Source organism: Coenobita brevimanus, chromosome 78, assembly GCF_032717465.1.
Source record: "Coenobita brevimanus isolate Jiangsu-jjx chromosome 78, ASM3271746v2, whole genome shotgun sequence".
Classification (NCBI taxonomy): Eukaryota; Metazoa; Arthropoda; class Malacostraca; order Decapoda; family Coenobitidae; genus Coenobita; species Coenobita brevimanus.
The window spans coordinates 5,576,660-5,596,966 of NC_137031.1; the positions used below are offsets into that span (position 1 = coordinate 5,576,660).

General features: G+C 41.0%; 1 protein-coding gene across 1 annotated transcript in view; it reads right to left on the reverse strand.

The window, feature by feature from the left end:
* Positions 1-13,906: 13,906 nt before the first annotated feature.
* Positions 13,907-20,307, reverse strand: part of LOC145408652 (organic cation transporter protein-like) — a 32,277-nt gene continuing 25,876 nt past the window's right edge. Inside the window, exons 10-12 of the mRNA XM_080279335.1 lie at positions 15,792-15,976; positions 14,166-14,314; positions 13,907-13,997 (exon numbers count right to left, since the gene is read on the reverse strand). Of these exons, the coding sequence (XP_080135461.1) occupies positions 13,907-13,997; positions 14,166-14,314; positions 15,792-15,976 (425 nt within the window). The remainder of the gene's footprint in view (positions 13,998-14,165; positions 14,315-15,791; positions 15,977-20,307) is intronic.

The window sequence follows — 20,307 nt, forward strand, 5'->3', positions numbered from 1 at the left end:
AGGAACAAACAGAATGAGACTAGAAGTTACCTGAGTTGTTGATGGCATATTGGTCCACATACCATAAGTCTACCGGCAACACACATGCAAAACTGATGTTGGGCCACCAGTTATGCTTACCTGTTGACTTGTTAGTGGGAAGACCACCTGGTGAAAAGCTGCCTACAGACACCTCCAGCCATGTGAAGTACCTTCAGGAAAGGCTGGCTGAGGTACATCATCAAGTGCAAGGAGCCCTTAAGATATCTGGGGAGGTGATGAAGTGCAAGTATGATACCAAGGCAAGTGAGGTAAGCTTCAAGGATGGTAACCAAGTTTGGTTGTACAATCCTCAGCGAAAGAAGGGACTGTCACCGAAGCTGCAGAGCACGTGGGTCGGGCAATACAATATGTTGGACTGCCTTTCAGATGTACAGTAACGTATCAGGTTAGGGGAGACAGGAAATCTCGCCCAAAGGTGGTACACGTGAATCGTCTGTGGTAGTACCATGGGCCAGGACAGTACAGCTGGGACGTCTCCGAGGAATCGTGCTCTCCTGCAGCCAAGGATGTCGAGGAGGACCAAGGAGCTGAAGTGCAAGAGGATGATGACAATTTCCCAGGAGAAGAAGTGAATCAGGAAGAGGACCAAGACCTTCCTGGAGGAGTGGACTGTGTGGAGGAGCAAGGACGTCATCAGAAGCAGCATAGAAGAAGGCCTGATAAGTCGAAGGATTATTTTGTGTATAGTTAAATGTTTAATTAGGATTAATTATGTTTGTATATATTGTGTAGTTTTGTCGGGACGACAAAGGACTAGGGAGGCGTTAGTGTTAAGATGTGGGATTTGCCATTTAGATGCTCAAGAAACTTCTCAGTGTTTCCCGTATCGTAGGTTTCAGTAGGAGTCAGAGTTGAGAGTTTGCCTGCAATTGTGAGCATAATTATTTCATAAGTTTTGCATTAATTTTTGTGCTCTTTTTCTTTAATAATGTTTTAGTTATGTGATTGTTAAATTATGCAATTCGCTTTAAGTTTGTATGCTAAATGATTTATAGTGCTATGTACTGTCAGAAAATTGGCATGTTTTGGTTGCTCTGAGTTGGTAACTGTTTTCTCTCTCTCTCTCTCTCTCTGGAATACACAAGAACTGTGGAGAAGTAGATCATTCTCGTACAATGCAAGCTTATATAAGGATGGGGAAGAGACTAGAGCAAGTTTAGTTGGTTTTCAGTTCAGTTTGAATGTAGTGCAGTGACAGTGCAGTGAAGTTTGTACATCACTGATACTTGTGAAAATAGTGAAGTGTCGTTAAGCAGTAAGTGTAATATTATTGCAATTAGTGATGATTATCTTCGGTACTTGTGAAAATTGTGAATTGTTGTTGGCAAACAGTGAAGTGTAATTGCAGTTAGTAAAGTCTGTATAGCTCCAGCGCTTGTAAGAATAATGAAGTGAAGTTGGAAAGCATTCAGTGTAATTATTTAGGAAGTAAAGACAGTGAACCTGAGAACCCAGTGTGTGTACTGAACACCTAAAGGCTGACCATAGTAGCGGGGAACGTCCTTCCTATACTGTACTACTGCCGTTGGAGCCTGTGGCAGTGTGGGGTGGGGACGTAACAGTAATTTAGTGTTACTCGTGTTCTTGCAAAGAAGAAAAAACCATTTGAGGATAGTGAAACGATGAAAGCATGTTGGCTTGCAGCATCTGAGGCCTTGTTTGAAAATTTTAAAAATAAAACTGGAAATCATAACCACAAAAAAATTCATGCCTTTGTCGGTGAACACAGTCACATGCAGGATAGACATGATGTTGAAAAATGTGTTTCATCAAATATAAGCTGATCCTGGGAAATGTACGTGGTTCGGCTTGCAGGTTGATGAATCTACAGATGTTGTGGACACAGCCCAAGTAAGTGTATTTGTACACATGGCTTTTGCTGATGACAACGTGAAAGAAGATTTTTTTTTTTTTAGTGCTCTTACCTCTGAAAGAGGTATAAAATTTTAAAGAGTTTTGTAGACAAGGAAAATTTACTCCTTCAAAAGCTTGTGTCAATAAGAACAGATGGTGCTCCAATGATAGGCAGCAATGTTGGCTTTGTGACACTGTCCAAAAATGATCCTGCATTCCACCGGTTCATTAGTTACCACTGTATCATACATTAGCAAGTTCATTGTTCGAAAGTTATTAACTATGAACATGTGATGAAGGTGGTTGTGAAAAACATAATTCAATTCGTGCTAGACCTCTTCAGCACAGGCTGTTTAAAGCACTTCTGGATGAAGTGAGTGCTGAATATGGTGACTTTGTCTTGTACACAGACGTGCGTTGGCTAAGCAGGGAAAAGTTCTCGAAAGATTTGAGCAGCTAATTCCCGAAATTCGTTTTTTTTTTTTTTTTTTTCCATGAAAGAGGGTATTCATATGAAGAACTCCATGATCCACAGTGGCTAACTAGCCTAGTAGAAAAGGTTTGCAGACTTCAGTAATGCTCTACCAGCGCCACATTCATATCGAACCCATTTTGTAACAGGGATGTCAGTGACACAGCATCTCAACTTGGACTGATTTTCAAACTGAATGTAAATGACCTGGAGATGGAAATTATTACTTTGCAAAGTGACAGCTGGAAAGCAAAGCAGAACACCCCGAATTTTGGACATTAGTAGGGTCAGAGAAATTTCCACTTCTGATGGAAGTTCATCAGAGACTACGTTCGTGCTTTGGTTCAACATACATGTTCAAATCAGTATTTTCAACAACGAAAATCTTAAAATCCAAGTATAGGTCACATTTAACTGACAGTCACCTGAGTGACTGCATGAGAATAGCAGTTACAAATTACACCCCTGAGATATCCAAGTTAGCAGAGGAAATGTAGTGCCAGCCTTCTCACTAAATTTTTCAAAATTAAATAAATACATTATCTGTTTATAGATAGATAGATAGACAGATAGATAGATATGGAGCCTTTGTGGTACAGTGGTAAAGTGTGCGTTTTTGTATACTGAAGAACGAAGATTCATGCTCCACCGGGGTAATAAACTTTGGGAGCGTTCGTCTGGCCACGTACTGCATTGGCGGACAAAGGGGTACTGTTGTTGAACCAGTGTCGCATAGTACGAAGTATGCTTGCACCCAGTCGGCTTGCGTGGGCCGATTACACATGGTTCACAGACTACACACACATCCAAAGCCACTCCAACACTACAACTACACTTACAAGTACTTCTCACCCTACATACAATCTCTACCAGACAGCCTAAGCCACTTGCTAGAGATACATTGGCTGTATCGTCCCTGCTTCGGTAGGGATAGGCCGGTCCTGCAGTGGACACTCAAACTGCTGATGAGATGATATATATATATATATATATATATATATATATATATATATATATATATATATATATATATAATATATGCAAACGTGTAAATCTGCAAACACCTGTGCACTTTTTTTTTTTTTAAGTTTGGCGCCCTTCACTGTATTTACAATGATAGATGTGGCCCACAGCCTACAAAGGTTGGAGACCACTGGTGCAAGGAATCTGAAGGGCCTAGGTTATGTGTACTGGCATGGGCTATTGCTGAGAGAAAAAAATCATATCTCCCCAATGAGGTGAAGGTCATTGTTAGAAACAGTAGCAGGAGACTAGTGACTGTCTGGAGGGCAGTAGACAAATCTTGGCGGACTGATTCCTAAGAGTTTAGTTCGTTGTATTATTACTCTCCACCAACTACATAGGTGTAGACTTGTTTTCACTGGTATTATTATACATCTTTCCCCAGAGTGTCGCTACGATTCCAGGAGAACCGGAGACTGCCCAAGGAATCTCTAGGGCCCAGGGTATGTGTCCTAGCCTGGACCATTGCTGATAGAAAAATAAAAAATCCAAATCCCCCATACCTGGTCAAGGTCACTGTAAGAAACAGTAGGTGGATTCTACTGACTGTCCTTCGGACAATTACAGAATTCTAGTTGATATTATCATCATCATCATCATTGTCAATCAAACCACCATTAAAAGGTATTGGCCTTTATTGTATTTTCAGGTACTTAACATCTTGTCCTGCTCAGGGCTTATTGGCCACCTCCCTGGTGCCATGACTGTTAGTCGCATTTTCTCTCTGTCTTTCTTTTACTCTTTCTTTTAGCTAGCTCCATGCTGTCCTTATTGATAATCGTGTTTTCTTTCTTTCCTTTCTTGTAAAATTTGGCAGGGACTTCTACCCCTCAGAATTTATTGATTCCAACCAAACCTGGACACAATGAACAGCGTATAACGTAGTTGTGTTCGTAAGGTTGTGGTTGCTAGGCAACTACTCGTTGCCTAGCAGTGACTGATTTTTTTTTTTTTTGTGTACATTTTACTCTTTCATCTGTGGAAGCATTTCTAATGGGAGTGGAAAGCTCTGACTTCTTTAAGCCTAATCTTGAGGTTATTCTCTATTGGAAGTGTGCCATCCATTTTTCCCATCTCTCCTCAATCTTTCAAGTAGCAACGCTGAGAAGCTTGGCCTCAGCATCCCTAGCAGCCTTGTTTAATTGTGGCAAGCTCTTCTACCCTTCAGAATTAACTGATTCTGACCAAAGCTGGACACAATGACCTGTCTACAACCTAATTGTCTCCACAAGGTTTTGTCTGCTAGGCAACTACTCGTTCCTGAACAATGGCCTGTGTAGCCCCCCCATGGCTGTGGGTTCAGAGATTGATGGGACCCAGTGGCCAGCCCAGGCACCACATTATTAAATTCCGAAAGTTGATTTTATTCTTACTAAATTGAAGACAAATGTATGGTGAAACTGGCAGTGCTATTTATAGCTTCCTAAACCCATCCTGTGCTTTGCAGTGAAGCTCAACAAATTTCATGAAATGACCTCATGCATGTTGGTGAAAACTAAGGAGAGGAGCAAAAAACATCTCAATCGCCCCCAGAAAGATTTCAGTGGTGGTGAAATGATTTGATATGACTGGATATGTGTATTACAAACATAACCAGTACATAGTATGGGAGGTTTCTTAATTTTCATTTTGTCACAGTTTTCTATGTTTAGTGTGTTTTTGCAAGTATCGAGTTATTTCTGTTGTCCGGGTGGTTTAGTTTATGTCCAAAGAGAGGCGAGAGATGGTATTTTTACACTGTAACCAAATATGGGTCCTCCTTTGTGTGCACATGCTGAATCACGACGGCCTGCTTAGAGCTGGCCATTGTTGCCTACCGGCTAGTCCTGTTAAAATGTGGGAGGCACTTTTACAACTCGGAATTAACCAATTCCAGCCAAACCTGAATACAATGACCAGTCTTTGACCTAGTTGTGTCAGCAAGATTTTGGTTGCTAGGCATCTACTTGTTGCCTAGCAACAGTCGAAAAACATTTTTTTTTTTTGTACTTTTCACTTTTTCAGCTGTGGAAGCATTACTAATGGACGTAGAAAGCTCCGACTTCATTTGGCCTAATCTTGAGGTCATTTCCTATCGGAATTGTCCCATTCCCTCTCTCCTTTAGTTCGCCTGGCAACCCTGCGAAGATTGGCCTCAATGTCCCTAGCAGCCCTGTTTAACCCTTAAACCGCGGGCTTGTTTTACTTTGACTTGCGGCTCCCGCAGGCATATTTGCACTCCAACAGACTCTCTAAAAATATTTGCCAAAAATCAGTTATTAGTCCTAGAATATTAAAATCACATATGCTTATGGCACATACCTTCAGCTTCCTCCTGAGGTGTTTGTTGAGCCTTCATCGAGTACTGTAGGACTTGTGGAGACCTCTGAATTTGGGTAACAAAGTCTCCACTTTACACTTCCCGACAACTCATAATATGATTACCACAGCCTGATATTATCACTAGAAACGCTATTCTATGATTCTCAAATAGTTTGGAATCCATACTCAAAAAAAAAAAAAAAAAAACATTGTGAAAGCAATGAAAATTACGAGGGCGTATGACCATCCCACTTCCGATCGTTCGCCGCTAGTGTTGTCTAATATTCATAAAAACACTCACAGTTTATATTTCTGTTACTATAAAACACTTATATATATCTACAGTCTTTATCCATAAGTTTCCTTCAGTAATAGTAGTTTATTGTCACTGTAGGGATTCACTTTCTTTCAGTAAAATACGTAGCATTCACTTTCTCATCTTGTATGCTAGCACAGAGTGAATGTCACTTTCACCTTCACTCTCATAACTCATAGTATTCATACATGCTAGAGTGAACCTTTCACTTTCATTATTCCTAGAATATATACTCGTATTCTTATAATACTACTCATTTACATTTCTATATACGTTCTCTATTTTAATTAGAATATTTACATTTCTATTTTATTTACTCTGTGTTATGCACTGTCACTTGATGTAACTTATAAAACTATTTTCCACTGTTCACTTATGTTTACATTCATTGCTTTCACTTGCTGTTTACACATTATTTACACATTATTTACAATTCCACTTGCACTGCTTTACTCACCAGAAAGATCATAGTCACTCTCTTTCAATTGTCAGGCCTTTACCTCTTTCCACACGAGGTTTAGTAGGGGGTAAAGGTCACAGGGTCCTTTGCATGGGGCTAAAAAGCATTGGAAGTTAGCAGGAGCTAATCCGACATACTTTCACCTTGAAAGACGACAGTGAACTGATAGTGGTGGCCTCCTGCCGCCTGGCTAGGGTGAGTGCAATACTGCCAACTTCAGCCTTGTGAGACCTGCTAATATATAGCAATGAAATGATTGGCAGGAAACCAAGACAATACATAATAAATTAGGTAGTTCCAGGTGAATGTAAATATCACTTAGGCTTCTCCCATCCTTTCTTATATATATTTTTATTACGAAAATAGTTTATACAGCATATTTCAAGTGGAAATAAACAGCGAAAATTAGCGAACGACTGCATGTGAGGTGTTGTCAGGTGATAATTAGCCAATTCTAGGTGTATGGCACTCTCACTTACCTTATTTCTTTCTTGTATATATTTTTTGGTATAAGAATAGGGCATAGGGCTTATTTCAATGGATGAAATCAGTGAAAAATTCCAGGGAAGATTTACTTAGCGTAGCACGGCCGGGCAGGCGAGAGGATAGAGTAATGGAGGGGAGGTAGGGAGGGGAGTCAAGAACGGGGAGAAATGGCCAAATTGTCAACAATGGATGGGAGTACAGATGAGGTTAGGAGTGCTGACTAGTGTGGGACATTGGCAGTACTGATAGATGATACAAGCCACCACTTGAAAGCCTGGGTGAATTCAAAATAACACAGAATCACAAAAATGACGCCCTGCGGTATGATCCCTTGCTCCCAAGCATCACGAAAGTGACGCCCCGCGGTTAAGGGGTTAATTGTGGCAGGCAATTCTTCCCTTCAGAATCAACTGATTCCGACCAAAGCTGGATACAATGACCAGCCTATGATGTAGTTGTGTCCGCAAGGTTTTGGTTGCCAGGCAACTACTCATTGCCCAGCAACGGTCTGGATATTGTTGGGACCCAGTTGCTGGCCCCTTCACTACTTTTTCACATTTCGAACATTGATTTTCTTTCCTTACCAAAAGGAAGAGATGCATCTGGCATACCTGGCAATGCAATTATTAGCTTCCTAAACCCATCCCGTGCTTTGCAATGAAGCACGAAAATTTTTGCAAAATGTCTGTGTACATGCCAGTGAAAGGCTAAAGAAGGAGAGCAAAAAATACATTGGACAAAGATACATCCATATTTTCTCCCCCCCAAAAAAAAATTTCAGTGGTGCTGAAATGGTTTGAAATGACTAGGTACGTGTGTTACGAACAAAATCAGTATATACAAGGAGTGGTGCCAAGGCACAGCAAGACATCTCCTGCAGCCGTGTTAGTGCTGATGTATAAACACAACGGGATTTCTAGTCAAAGATGTCACATATCAAATTTGGAGTAAATCGGGTGAAAATTGACGATTATATGCCCATTTGAAATTTAAGGCCTGATCTACGTAACATTGACTCCTCTACCACTAACTGGGGGGTGACCCTCCTGACGTTATAAGGCATGTTATAGGATGCAGATTTGAAAGATATACTTTTAAGTTTTGGTTTCATGCTGGTATGACGAATCTCCAATGAGTTATGGCGAAAAATAAACGATTTTTACCCGTCCCCGATTTTTTACGTTTTGGGGGGCCTACAGCCTGGGCCTTCGACCAATTTGGCCCATAATCAGGTGGTCAGAAAGTCATAGCCCATTATCCCTGTAATTTTGGTCGAAATCGCACTAGTAGCTTTTGCATAAAGCTATTAACGGACAGAGAAACAAACAGACAGACAGACAGACAGACAAACTGTGAAAAGAACACCCTCCCCCAAGCCCCTCCGGGGCTGGGACGGGTAAATATGGGAGGTTTCATTAAATATATATATCTATATATCTATCTATCTATCTATCTATCTATATATATATATATATATATATATATATATATATATATATATATTTGTATTTTTCGATGTGTATTGTGTTGTGTAAATATCGAGTTATTTCTGTTGTCTGGGTGGTTTAGTTTGTGCCCAAAGAGAGGAAAGAGATGGTATTTTCAGCCTCTAACCAGATAAGGGTCCTCCTTTGTGTGTACAGGCTGAACTGCAATGTCCCGCTTGAAGTTGGCTATCGTCGCCCACCAGCTTGTGTGATTCTTATTTATCCAGCAATATTTTACCAACCAGATCTTTAAATGCTACTTTTTTTCTATTTGTCTATGGATACTCAAAAAAGAAGACGGAAAAATATGAACCTGAGATGGCCCAGACTGTACAGTATAATCTCCCCTACGCTTTACACTTACTTGTAGTATTTACGACGTGGTACCGAGTAGTTCGTGAATACCTGATAATGAGACGATGCCTACGAGACGCTATGCCTAGACCACATAACCTCCCTCTCCCGAACACAAGCCCTCCACCGCAACCCACTGCATCCAGGGTTACGTTGGCTTGTTGTTGTCTTACGTAACCTACTAGAGACTACCAGTTGTCCTATTTGCATTGGCTCTACTCTACAGTATGTTCATCGTATTTACTTGTTTTAGTGGTTTCTGCAGTGGCTTTATGTTGTTGTTATTTACTTCTTTAAGCGGTTTCCCAGTGGCCGTACATTAATCTCATCCACTTATTTTATGTTTTTTGCAGTGCCTTTCTGTTTGTCTCATAATTCTTGTTTTTCGTGGCTTTTGAAGTGGTTTAAGTTTTTACTTTCTGCAGTGGCATTACACTTACCTTATTCACTGATTTTGATGGCTTTTGCCATGGCTTTATACTCCTGTCGTTCATTCAGTGGTTACTATGGTTGTCTGTGTTGTTGCCTTACATAATCTGGCAGAAATTCCACATACTCACTGCTCTGTTGGTGCTTTACTTCCATGCTTCAAATTTAGGACTCAGTAAAGATACTTGCTTTATTACAGGAGTGATGTAAGTGCTTATGACATACGGTATTCAGAAACCTGATTAGCCTACTCTACACCTGCAATCATGTTTTATCTTTCGTCAGGTAGCTTAGTGACACCTGTCTGATGTTGATATGCTGTCTAATCTCTAGTATGGAACAGATATGGACGCTGGTTTCTGGGAGACACTATATAGTGTGTGTGGGGGTGTGTGGAGTGTGTGCAGGTGGGGGGGTGTGGGTGTGTGGGGGGGGAGTACTAGCAATTATGCCAACACGACCGAATTTTAATCTGTGTGACAGGGGGGTTGGGAGCCGGGAAAGGGGAGTAGGGTATTGTTCTGAACGGAAGTTGACTGGTTTAAGAGGAAGTACAGGTGCAAAACACGCATGAATTTGCAACCCGTCCTTCCATTCACACGACCTTTCAAACCGGTTCTCCACACACGCACACATCCTCTACTTCCGTAAACACACACACACACACACACACACACACACACACACACACACACACACACACACACACACTGACCCCTGCACCTGTTCACTTCTACTCTTAGCTATGCCATGACGGCCGAAAACGATCTGTACAAGCCAGATTCACTCGTGGACCTGTTCTTACCTGGAACATTCACCCTCTCCCGTAAACACACACTGAACCTTGCACCTGTTTTCCGTCCTCCGTTTTCCATCACCTCTTAGCCTATGCCACCAAGACCGAAAACATCCTTGCACCTGTACTTTACCACGAACATTCACCCTTCCTCCTTCCGTAAACAAACATTGGCCCTTGCACCTGTCCACTTCTACTTTGAGCCTATGTCACCACGGCCGAAAACGCTCTTGCACCTGTTCTTCCTTCCGAACCTTCGCCCTTCCTCCTTCCGTAAACAAACATTGCCCCTCACACCTGTTCTTAGCCCTTCCACTTCCGCCCAAACCAGTTCCTACCCGTCCTTCCTCTCAACCCAACTTGTCCTCACACCTGTTCTTCCTCCGGCCATTCACCTCTCCATCTGTACTTCCACTCAAACCAGTCCACTTCTGTTCAAAACAATACCCCACTCCCCCTTTCCCGGGTCCCAACCCCCCTTTCGCACATTAAAATTCGGTCGTGGTGGCATAATTGCTACTATTCTGTGGGTGTATAGGTGTGTGGGTGTGGGTGTGTGGGCGTGGGTGTGTGGATGTGGCTGTGTGGGTGTAGGGTTGTGGGTGTGGGTGTGTGGATGTTGGTGTGTCGGTGTGTGGGTGTTTGAGTATGTGGGTGTGGGTGTATGGGTGTGGGGTTGGATGTGGGTGTGTGGGTATGTGGGTGTGAGTGTGTGGTTGTGGGTGTGTGGATGTGGGTGAGTGGGTGTGGGTGTTTGGGTATGTCAGGGTGTGTGGGTGTGTGGGGGTGTGAGGGTTTGGCTGGGTATGTGTGGGTGTGTGGGTGAAAAATATCGGATTTGGCAGTTATGACACACCGGAAAGAAAAACAACAAAGGTGATTCATTTAGTTTAATACATCAGTGCAAATGATTTTCAAAACAGTATAACAGGCATCTATAGTACTTACAATGATTCATTCAGAGAGTAGTCGTCATTTGTCAGCTGTGAGATCAGTGCCACCTAAAGTGCCACCTAAACAAGACTATAGATCATTCATTTAAAACTAGGCAAAGGTTTTCGTCTTTTTGCAGCCTTTTCCTCGTGGCTCAGTGACAGGATAATCAATATTGTTGCTCTACATCCTTTCTGTAGCACTTCTGCCTGAATAGAATAATATGTTTTTCCTCATCTGTTACAGCTCACCATTCATGAATGAAAGACTATTGTTTCATGTCTACTTATACTGAACAGAGTGTAGGGACAATGGTGGATGGGGTGGGGGGTGAGGCAGAGCGGCCCAATGAGTTCATCCTTTTATTTTCGATTTTTTTTTTTTTTTTTTTTTGATCAAGAGAAAAAAATAATCTTTGGCTGACATATAACTGAATTAAGTTAGCAAATGCATTAAATCAAGATTAAAAGAAGAAATGCCTTCACTTACGCTTATTATCTATGCATTTTTTTCTTCGTAATTTTTATACGTCAGATGAGAGTTGTGTACTTTGTCACATGGAAATCTGTTCTGCTTTATAATAAATTCATCTTTCTAAAATATTATTTATGTACATTAACCATATATGCTCATCTTTAGACCGATAATATTTAACATTAAATATCTACACATTTTTAGAGTGAGAATATTTTGACAATTATCCACACAGCTTCAGACTGAGAATATATATCTTTAATTATCTAGACAGCTTCAGAGTGAGAATATTTAACATTAATTACCCACACAACTTTAGACTGAGCATATTTAACACTAATTTCGTACAAAGCTTTAAACCCTTCATCATCCGGAGGTTTGAAGGGTAAACAGGTGAGTGGTATCAGATAACTATAATTCTTTCACTAATTAGCCCGAAATTTCCTTCTTCTGTAGCTTATTTAACGTAGCTCAGTGACAGAGAAAAAAAAAAAGAAAGGGAAAGACAAAGTCACAGCTATACACCGTATCCATGTTACGTGTTTATGACCAGGATCACATTCCAGGACTCATTTATTTTTTACAAATCAACGTTCACGATGGGGTTGCAGTAATTTTAAGCCAAGCTAGAGAGAGAAGAGTATAATATGCTTTTTTCTTTCTTTCTCTCTACCATTCCTTTTCTTCCTTTTTTTTTTTTCCGTTCATTCTTTCTTTCCTTCTTTCCTTATCAACAACATGAGAGTTCTTCCAATATGCGTAAATTTCATTCTCTGTCTTTTTTTTTTCTTTCCCTCCTCATTTTATTATATGCAACAAGAGAGTTTTTCCAATATACTTGAACATTCACTAGTAAAAAAAAAGTCAGGGTACAGTACACAATAAAACATGAGAAACAATCGATATAAAACGCTAAATATTATGTCCATTTTTTCCAATAATTTTCTTTACAAATCAAGTACTGTAGTTACAAACCATTGTAGGTGGCACTGGTCTCACATTCAGGGTCATAGGCGGAATAAGAGTGTTTGTAGCACCTCTTCCTAAGCGATTTATTTTGCGTCCGGTGTCTTTGTATTCTCTGGTCAGTAATTTCTATCTACATAAGTAGTATACAAGAGGAAATTGAGGTGTAATGGGACAGAAATAACAAAGAAAGAGGTATTACGCAGTCTACAAAACCATTTAATACGATTTTTAGGCTGCTTTTACTCTGATTTGATCCAAATTCTCGTCCTTTTGCAGCGTATTTCATGTAGCTCAGTGGCAGTAAAAAAAAAAAAAAAAAAAAACTACAGCTCTATATCCTTTACACAGCACTTCCTCGTGACCAGCATCATAATCTAGTGTTAATCCATGGCTGTAGCTCACATCCAATGTGGAGAGATGACAATTTTAGGCCAAGTTAGAGTAAATAAAGAACAGAAAAAATATAGCCTCCAAAACACACACACACACACACACACACACACACACACACACACACACACACTGGGTCAATACAGTATGTTACTAAGTACAACAAATGTAATAAAGAACTTGTATAGTACAAGATATAATGTACTATGAGAGGTGCAAATATAGGACAAATACCGGTATATACAAACATCAGGCTGGTTCATATACAACGCTCCCTTTCCACTCCACAGGGCGTTTTCTTCCGTGTTGGGGGGACGGCTCAGCTTTATCAATGTCTACCCTGCGTCCTCTATTCTTCACCTGCCCCCCACTGTACACCCAGTCCCTATCAATGTCTACTCTGTGTCATCTGTTCTTCACCAGCCCCCCCTGTGCACCCAATTTCTATCAATGTCTATACTGTCATCTAGTCTTCACCTGCCCCCACTGACCCACACCAGGAGACTGAGCCGTCCCCGCAACACGCCAGCTACGGTCAGGTGAGGAGGTCCGTAAGTAGTGGAGCGCTACTTTCGGGCCTCCCTATATATCACAACATTTTCACTGATATGCGTGAAATGACGCTTTAAAATATGTATAACTTAGTGCATAGTTTGGCTTGATGGAGGTGAAGGAGAGCAGGGATGTTATAATTATTCTCAACTCATTTCCATTCTCCCCATGTTTTTAATAATAATAGTAATAATAATAATAATAATAATAATAAAATCCATTGCCATTCTAACCAACTTTCCAACAATAACAACAACAACAATAACAATAATAATAATAATAATAATAATAATAATAATAATAATAATAATACAAATGCTCAGCTACATTACTTAACCCCTTCAGTCCAATGATGTATATGTGTATAATTTTCAAGCTTTCTGCCTGCCTTCAGACGAATTTCATCACCTTAAGGATTGATTTTTTTTTTTTTTTTTTTTTTTAAGGAAAGACTCAGATTTAGCCTTCATTTATGTCCCCGGTAAAAAAATATAAATAAAAAGTCATCGGACTAAATAGGTTAACGGCAGACAGACAGACAGACAGACAGACAGAAGGTCCTCCTGTCCTACGCCCGCAATTTGGCCAGTTCGGATTCCTCGTCCTTCATCGCCTCCTCCCCTTCCTCCTCCAGTTTCTCCGCTCCACAGTTCTCCAGCCTGCAAATAAATAAATAAATAAATAAACCAATAAATACATCAATAAATATGTCACCGTCATCACTATAATCTTTTCTTTTCTTTTTTCCATTCTTTTCCATGTTCTTTCTTTCTCTTCTGCTGTTGTGTGTGTGTGTGTGTGTGTGTGTGTGTGTGTGTTTTGCCTACCTTACGAGCTCCGAGGGATTATTTTCGATATCCGCGATGGTATCTGGCAGTTTCCTGTTTAGGGTCTCTGGGAGCAGCAGTGTGGCTAGCCCAGCGACCAGGGCACCCAGACCGAAGATCAGAGAGAGGGCTGAAGGGTAGACTGGGACCTAGGGAGTGAGGGGAGAGATCTCTTGAGCCTTAGTCCCTATTCATTGTGGTATCGGAGGCTTCGTAGCACTGTTGACTAAGTAATTTGTCTATAATTATCGGTATTTTATAGAGTTTGAGTAGCAACATCATCTTCATAAAAACTATAAACGTGGATGTTATTCTGCAATGTGCAAAATGAATCCCTACATCAGAAGAGTTACGAAAGAACCCAAAGCCACCTTCAGTATGAAACTTAGATTCGAGTACTCCCTAGTGTGTAAGTGGAAGTGTTGCCATTTTGGCGCGGAAGCACACTCAAACATCATTTAGCGTATTTTACACGTGTGAAACTGCAGCTAGCGCGTTATCTTGTGCAAATTTTTAAACTAATACCTGCGTTTCAGTGGGCTGAATGCTTAAGGAAACAAGACTGCCATACTGTACGCCTTTTTCTTGCTACCTAATTAAGGGAAAAATGCAATAAGTTCGTATCTACAGCTGATGTTCATTCATTTCATCTCGCGGCATTTTAATAATTTTGTTGGTTATTTCCTTCATCTTAATAGCGTAATTAATAGACGACTCACCATATTTTCCAATACATTTCTCTCTAATGCCGTACTGTTGTGGTGATTTCTTGTCATAGCTTTACATTAATGGTTGAGATGGCCGATCTGTCCCAGGTTAATGTAGTGAAGTAGTATAATTGAATAATAAAAACTACAATACGCTGTGATGCAGGATCATCGATGTGAATGAGGGTATAAAACAGGCCCTATAAAAAGCTTTGCTCCAGTAACAGATTTCCAATAAAAATCCGATACTATATATAGTTGAAAACGACAGTACATTAAAAGAAAACGGCTGACAAGAAATAACGAATATTAAAGATGGTATTATGCAGAGACTAATAAATTCCTAAAGGGAGAGGATTTAGATGTAAGAAAGAGCATGAGGCAGCTCAGAGATATGATACAGTGGTATGGTTCTTTGGAAGTGGACGTGTTTAGTTGAGGTTGCCATCAGCCCACTCTTGAAATGCTAATGGTGGTTGTCACTGTACCACAACGTGTCAGAAAATCCTAACGTGCAAACTCGGATACGATGAGCGCCAAGCAGAAAAATACCACTTTCATTTCTATATTATCTAGTGGATAATGTTTTGAGACTTTCCTTTGAATATTATGTTCATTGCTATGAATTATTAGCTTTATAAAAAAAAAAAAAAGCTACGTAAGTTATGCTATATCTGGAGAGAGAGAGAGAGAGAGAGAGAGAGAGAGAGAGAGAGAGAGTGTGTGTGTTTTGGGGGTGGGGAGGAGAGATAGAGGGAGGGGGAGAATCAGGTGCACCAACCCATTCCGCATTTTCACGGCTTCTGTGCCAGTGATAGTTTCAAAGGGTATCGAAGCATGGGATCGATAATTATTTTAGTGTGTGTACGTACGTGGGGTATTTGTGAATGGGCCAAGACGTGCTTGGAAGTATACCAACCACCAGCTCTGTGATGAATGGTGAGATCATGGACCCGAAGCGGGAGAGGATGGAGCAGTAGCCAAGGCCCTGAAGGCGCACCTCAGTGGGGTAGAGCTCCACACAGTACAGGTACAGGATCGCGAAGACCGCGCTGATGCACATACGCCCCATCAGTGCCAACACCAGCACCAGTGTTTTCAGATCTGCCAGGGTCAATAGGAATGTTTGTTATCTGTCTATCTGTCTGTCTGTTTGTCTATGCACAGTCGTCGGAATAAGTTCGTTTCCTTTTCCGTGGACTAAGGTGTTTGTGACACTGCTCGATGGAGAGGTATCCCCTCCTCCTCCCTTCCTAATAGTCCCACACTCTCACCCAACCCCCCCCACTTTTCTCTCCGACCCCATAACCCCACCCGGTACCCTCCATACTCTCGCTCAAACCCAGCTAGGGGTGTCTGTACTTCAAGCACCTCTCTGATTACGTGTAGTCCGAACAACTAATAAAGGCAAAGTACTGTACAGTACATATCATAAGTCAAGTTAGGAGATTTACTACACACACACACACACACACACACACACACACACACACACACACACACACATACAGAGAGAGAGAGAGAGTTAAAAGACAGGGAGCGACAGGCGGAGAGGGAGAGCGAGTTGAAAAATGAGGAATGAGAGGGCAGTTACGGAGAAAATAAAAGGAGGAGAGGCAAGGAGAGAACAACGAGAGTTAAGAAAAGAGACAGAGAGTGAGAAGAGACAGTGAGAGGTGAAATGAGATACAAGCAGTGTGAAAGGGAAAGAGAAAAGGAAGATATGAATCGAAAGGCCGGGAGACAGGGAAGTAGAGACAAAAGGGGAGACAGCTGAGAGAAAATGGGAATGGAGCAAACACAGAAACAGGGATAATAAAAGAAGAAAGTGGAAAAGATAGCTACGGAACGGAATACTGAGAACGATAATGAGGAAAATTAGAAAAGATGGCAATGTAACAGGGAGTAGGGAAAAAGTGTGTTATTCTGGCAAGGACCCAGGGAAAGAACTAAGCAGAATAAGACGAAAGCATTGAGACTGAGTAAAACGAATGACATTCAAGTAAAATGGGAGGGAGAGAAACAGAGAAATTAGAGAAATTTGCGGAGAGAAAGTAGAGATTAAAAGTAGGAAGAAAATAGGTTTATTTTTAGGGCAAGAAAAAGGAGGGGAATGTTAAAAAGGGAAGACAAGGGAAGGGGCAGGGAGGGAGGAAGGGAGGGAAAGACAGTGGGAAGAGCGGAATGGAAGAAGAGATTTTGGGTGACAGGGAGAGACGGAGAAAGGAGAGAGAAAATGGAGCATGCAGTTATTACTGGGGAAAGAAGCAAAGGAAATGGATTTAATACAAGTAAGGAAATACGGAGAGAGTAATGAAGAATAAAAGGTAACACATGTAACAGATGTAAAAAGTAAGACAAAGTTATGGCACAGTGAGGGAGAGAGACGAGTGAGGTAAGGAGGGAGTGACAGAGGGGAAGAGAGACGAAGGAAAGGAAAGAGAGGGAGGAAGGTAGGGACTGAGCAGATTGCTATAAAGAGGGGAAGGAGGGAAAAGGAAACTGGGGAAGAGACAAAGGATCCAGAGAGAGAGAGAGAGGGAGGGGGAGGGGCAGTACACAGACAGGTCGACAAATGTTCAGAAAGTGTGTGTGTGTGTGTGTGTGTGTGCGTGCGTGCTTCCGTCCATGCGTCACTTCTATAACGTTGTTCCATTTTTTCACCTGAGTGTTTTCCTCTTCTCTGCTTCAGTTTCTCCTCTCACTCACTTTTTTTTTATCAGTATTTCTCCTGATTGTTCTTACCATTCCAAGTCTGTCTGTCTGTCTGTCTGTCTCTCTCTCTCTCTCTCTCTCTCTCCCTGTAGGAATAGAGAGATTATTCTCACAGTCTATAACTCCTTAATACGGCCACTTCCTCAGTTACTGTGAAATTATGGTCGACATACATCGACTTAAAAAGAATTCAGGAGACTAAGGTATCAGGTTCGCCTGAGGGCTATGAGACTTTTTTTTTTTTTTTACGTGTCCGACTCTGGGCAAAGGCTTCAGGGCCTATTTCTCGGGGGCAGTGGCCTATCCCAAGGCCCAGTAGTCCCCCTACACCTCCACATGTCACCACTTCGGCGTTAATACCCACCGTTCATATTGAAGGCATGCTAGGGCTGTCTCATACAGGACTGGTGTACTGGTACTAGCTGGGGTATTTTTACGACAAATCGCCGGGTCATCTGGTAGATCAGGAAAGTCTGCATTTAGGAAATTCAAATCCTTAAACTGTTCCCTGCCCCAGCCGGGATTCGATCCTGGGTCCATTAGGACTGCAGGCCGATTCAGCCACCGCCTTCTAATACAAACTCGTAGACTACGGGGTCAGCTCATTAAAGTGTTTAAAATCTGAATGGGTTTCACAATCATTACATAGAAAAATGCTTACTCTTAACACGGACTCGGCACACAACCATGGTTGGAAGCTGTAAATGAAAAAAATTACCAGCAGAATTACGTGAAAACTTTTTCAGGTGCAAGATCTGCTCCACATGGAACTGACTCAACATGGACGTTGTTAACACTACAGTAGAGAAGTTTATGGGATTCATGGGGAGGATCTTACACTAGAAAATACTAGTGAATTGGATAAGCGTTCCCAGGCAAACAACAAGTATCTCCACGGCATGGGCTGCACAGTCATTAAGATCCTAACTTTTCCTTGTAACTCCTCTGTGTGTGTGTGTTCTTACCTAATTGTTCATACCTAATTGTATCTTTACAGGAATGAGTCAAGCTCGTACTGTCCCGTGTCTTAAACCATATTTATCGTACATATCCTTAAATTTGTGATTTGTTTTGGCACACTATTTCATTCGGTAGTGCATTCCATTGATCAATTGCTCTGTTTGGGAAACTGAATTTCCTTACGTCTTTATCACCTCTCTTCTTATGCAGCTTTTTGCAGTGTCCTCTTGCTGATGCTTCTCCATATGTTAAGTAATCATTTATGTCTATTTTCTCCTTTCCTGATATGCATTTATATAGCATAATCATGTCACCTCTTTTCCTTCTCTCCTGTAGTGTTGGTACATTCAGTTTATTTAGTCTTTCTTCGTAGCTTAGGTCCCTTAAGCTTGGTATCCATCTTGTAGCGGCCCTTTGAACTTTTTCAATCTTGTCTATGTGCTTTTTGAGATGAGGACTCCAGACTACTGATGCATATTCCAGGGTTGGTCAAATGAATGATGTTATTATCCTACTTAGCATGTCTTCATTTATATTTGTGTGTGTGTGTGTGTGTGTGTGTGTGAGAGAGAGAGAGAGAGAGAGAGAGAGAGAGAGAGAGAGAGAGAGAGAGTGTATGTGTGTGTAAAAGAAGTGTCTACTATCGCAGCATTTAATCACAGCAGATTTATTGTGTGTGTGTGTGTGTGTGTGTGTGTGTGTGTGTGTGTGTGTGTGTGTGTGTGTGTGTGTGTAAAAGAGGTGTCTACTACCGTAACATTTAAATACAGCAGATTTCTCTCTCTCACTCTCTCTCTCTCTCTCTCTCTCTCTCTCTCTCTCTCTCTCTCTCTCTCTCTCTCTCTGTATGTTCTTACCTTACCTAATTGTTCTTACCTAATTGTATCTTTACAGGAATGAGTCAAGCTCGTACTGTCCCGTGTCTTAAACCACATTTATCGTACATATCCTTAAATTTGTGAATTGTTTTGGCACACACTATTTCATTCGGTAGTCCATTCCATTGATCAGTTGCTCTGTTTGGGAAACTGAATTTCCTTACGTCTTTATCACCTCTCTTCTTATGCAGTTTTTTGCAGTGTCCTCTTGCTGATGCTTCTCCATATGTTATCATTTATGTCTATTTTCTCCTTCCCTGATATACACTTATATAGCATTATCATGTCACCTCTTTTCCTTCTCTCCTGTAGTGTTGGTAGATTCAGTTTATTTTAGTCTTTCTTCGTAGGTTAGGTCCCTTAAGCTTGGTATCCATCTTGTAGCGGCCCTTTGTACTTTTTCAATCTTGTCTATGTGTTTTTTGAGATGAGGACTCCAGACTACTGATGCATATTCCAGGGTTGGCTTAATGAATGATGTTATTATCCTTCTTAGCATGTCTTCATTTATGTATGTGAATGCTATTCTCATATTTGCAAGCAGTGTATATGTTCCGTACCTTCTCGCTGATGTGGTCAGCCGGAGATAGTCTGTTATTGATAATCACACCTAGGTCTTTCTCTCTTTCTGATGTGTATAGGGTTTTATTTCCTAACTTATAATCCCAATCAGGTCTTTTTCCACTTTTACCAAACTTGATTACATGACACTTGTCCACACTGAATTCCATTTGCCATGTACTACTCCATTCATGAAGTTTATTTAATTCTTCTTGTAGCTCCCTACAAGAGTCTGTGTTAGTAGTTCTCCTTTGTATTTTTGCATCATCTGCAAACATATTCAGATAGCTCTCATTTCCAGTGTTACTGTTTATATCATTT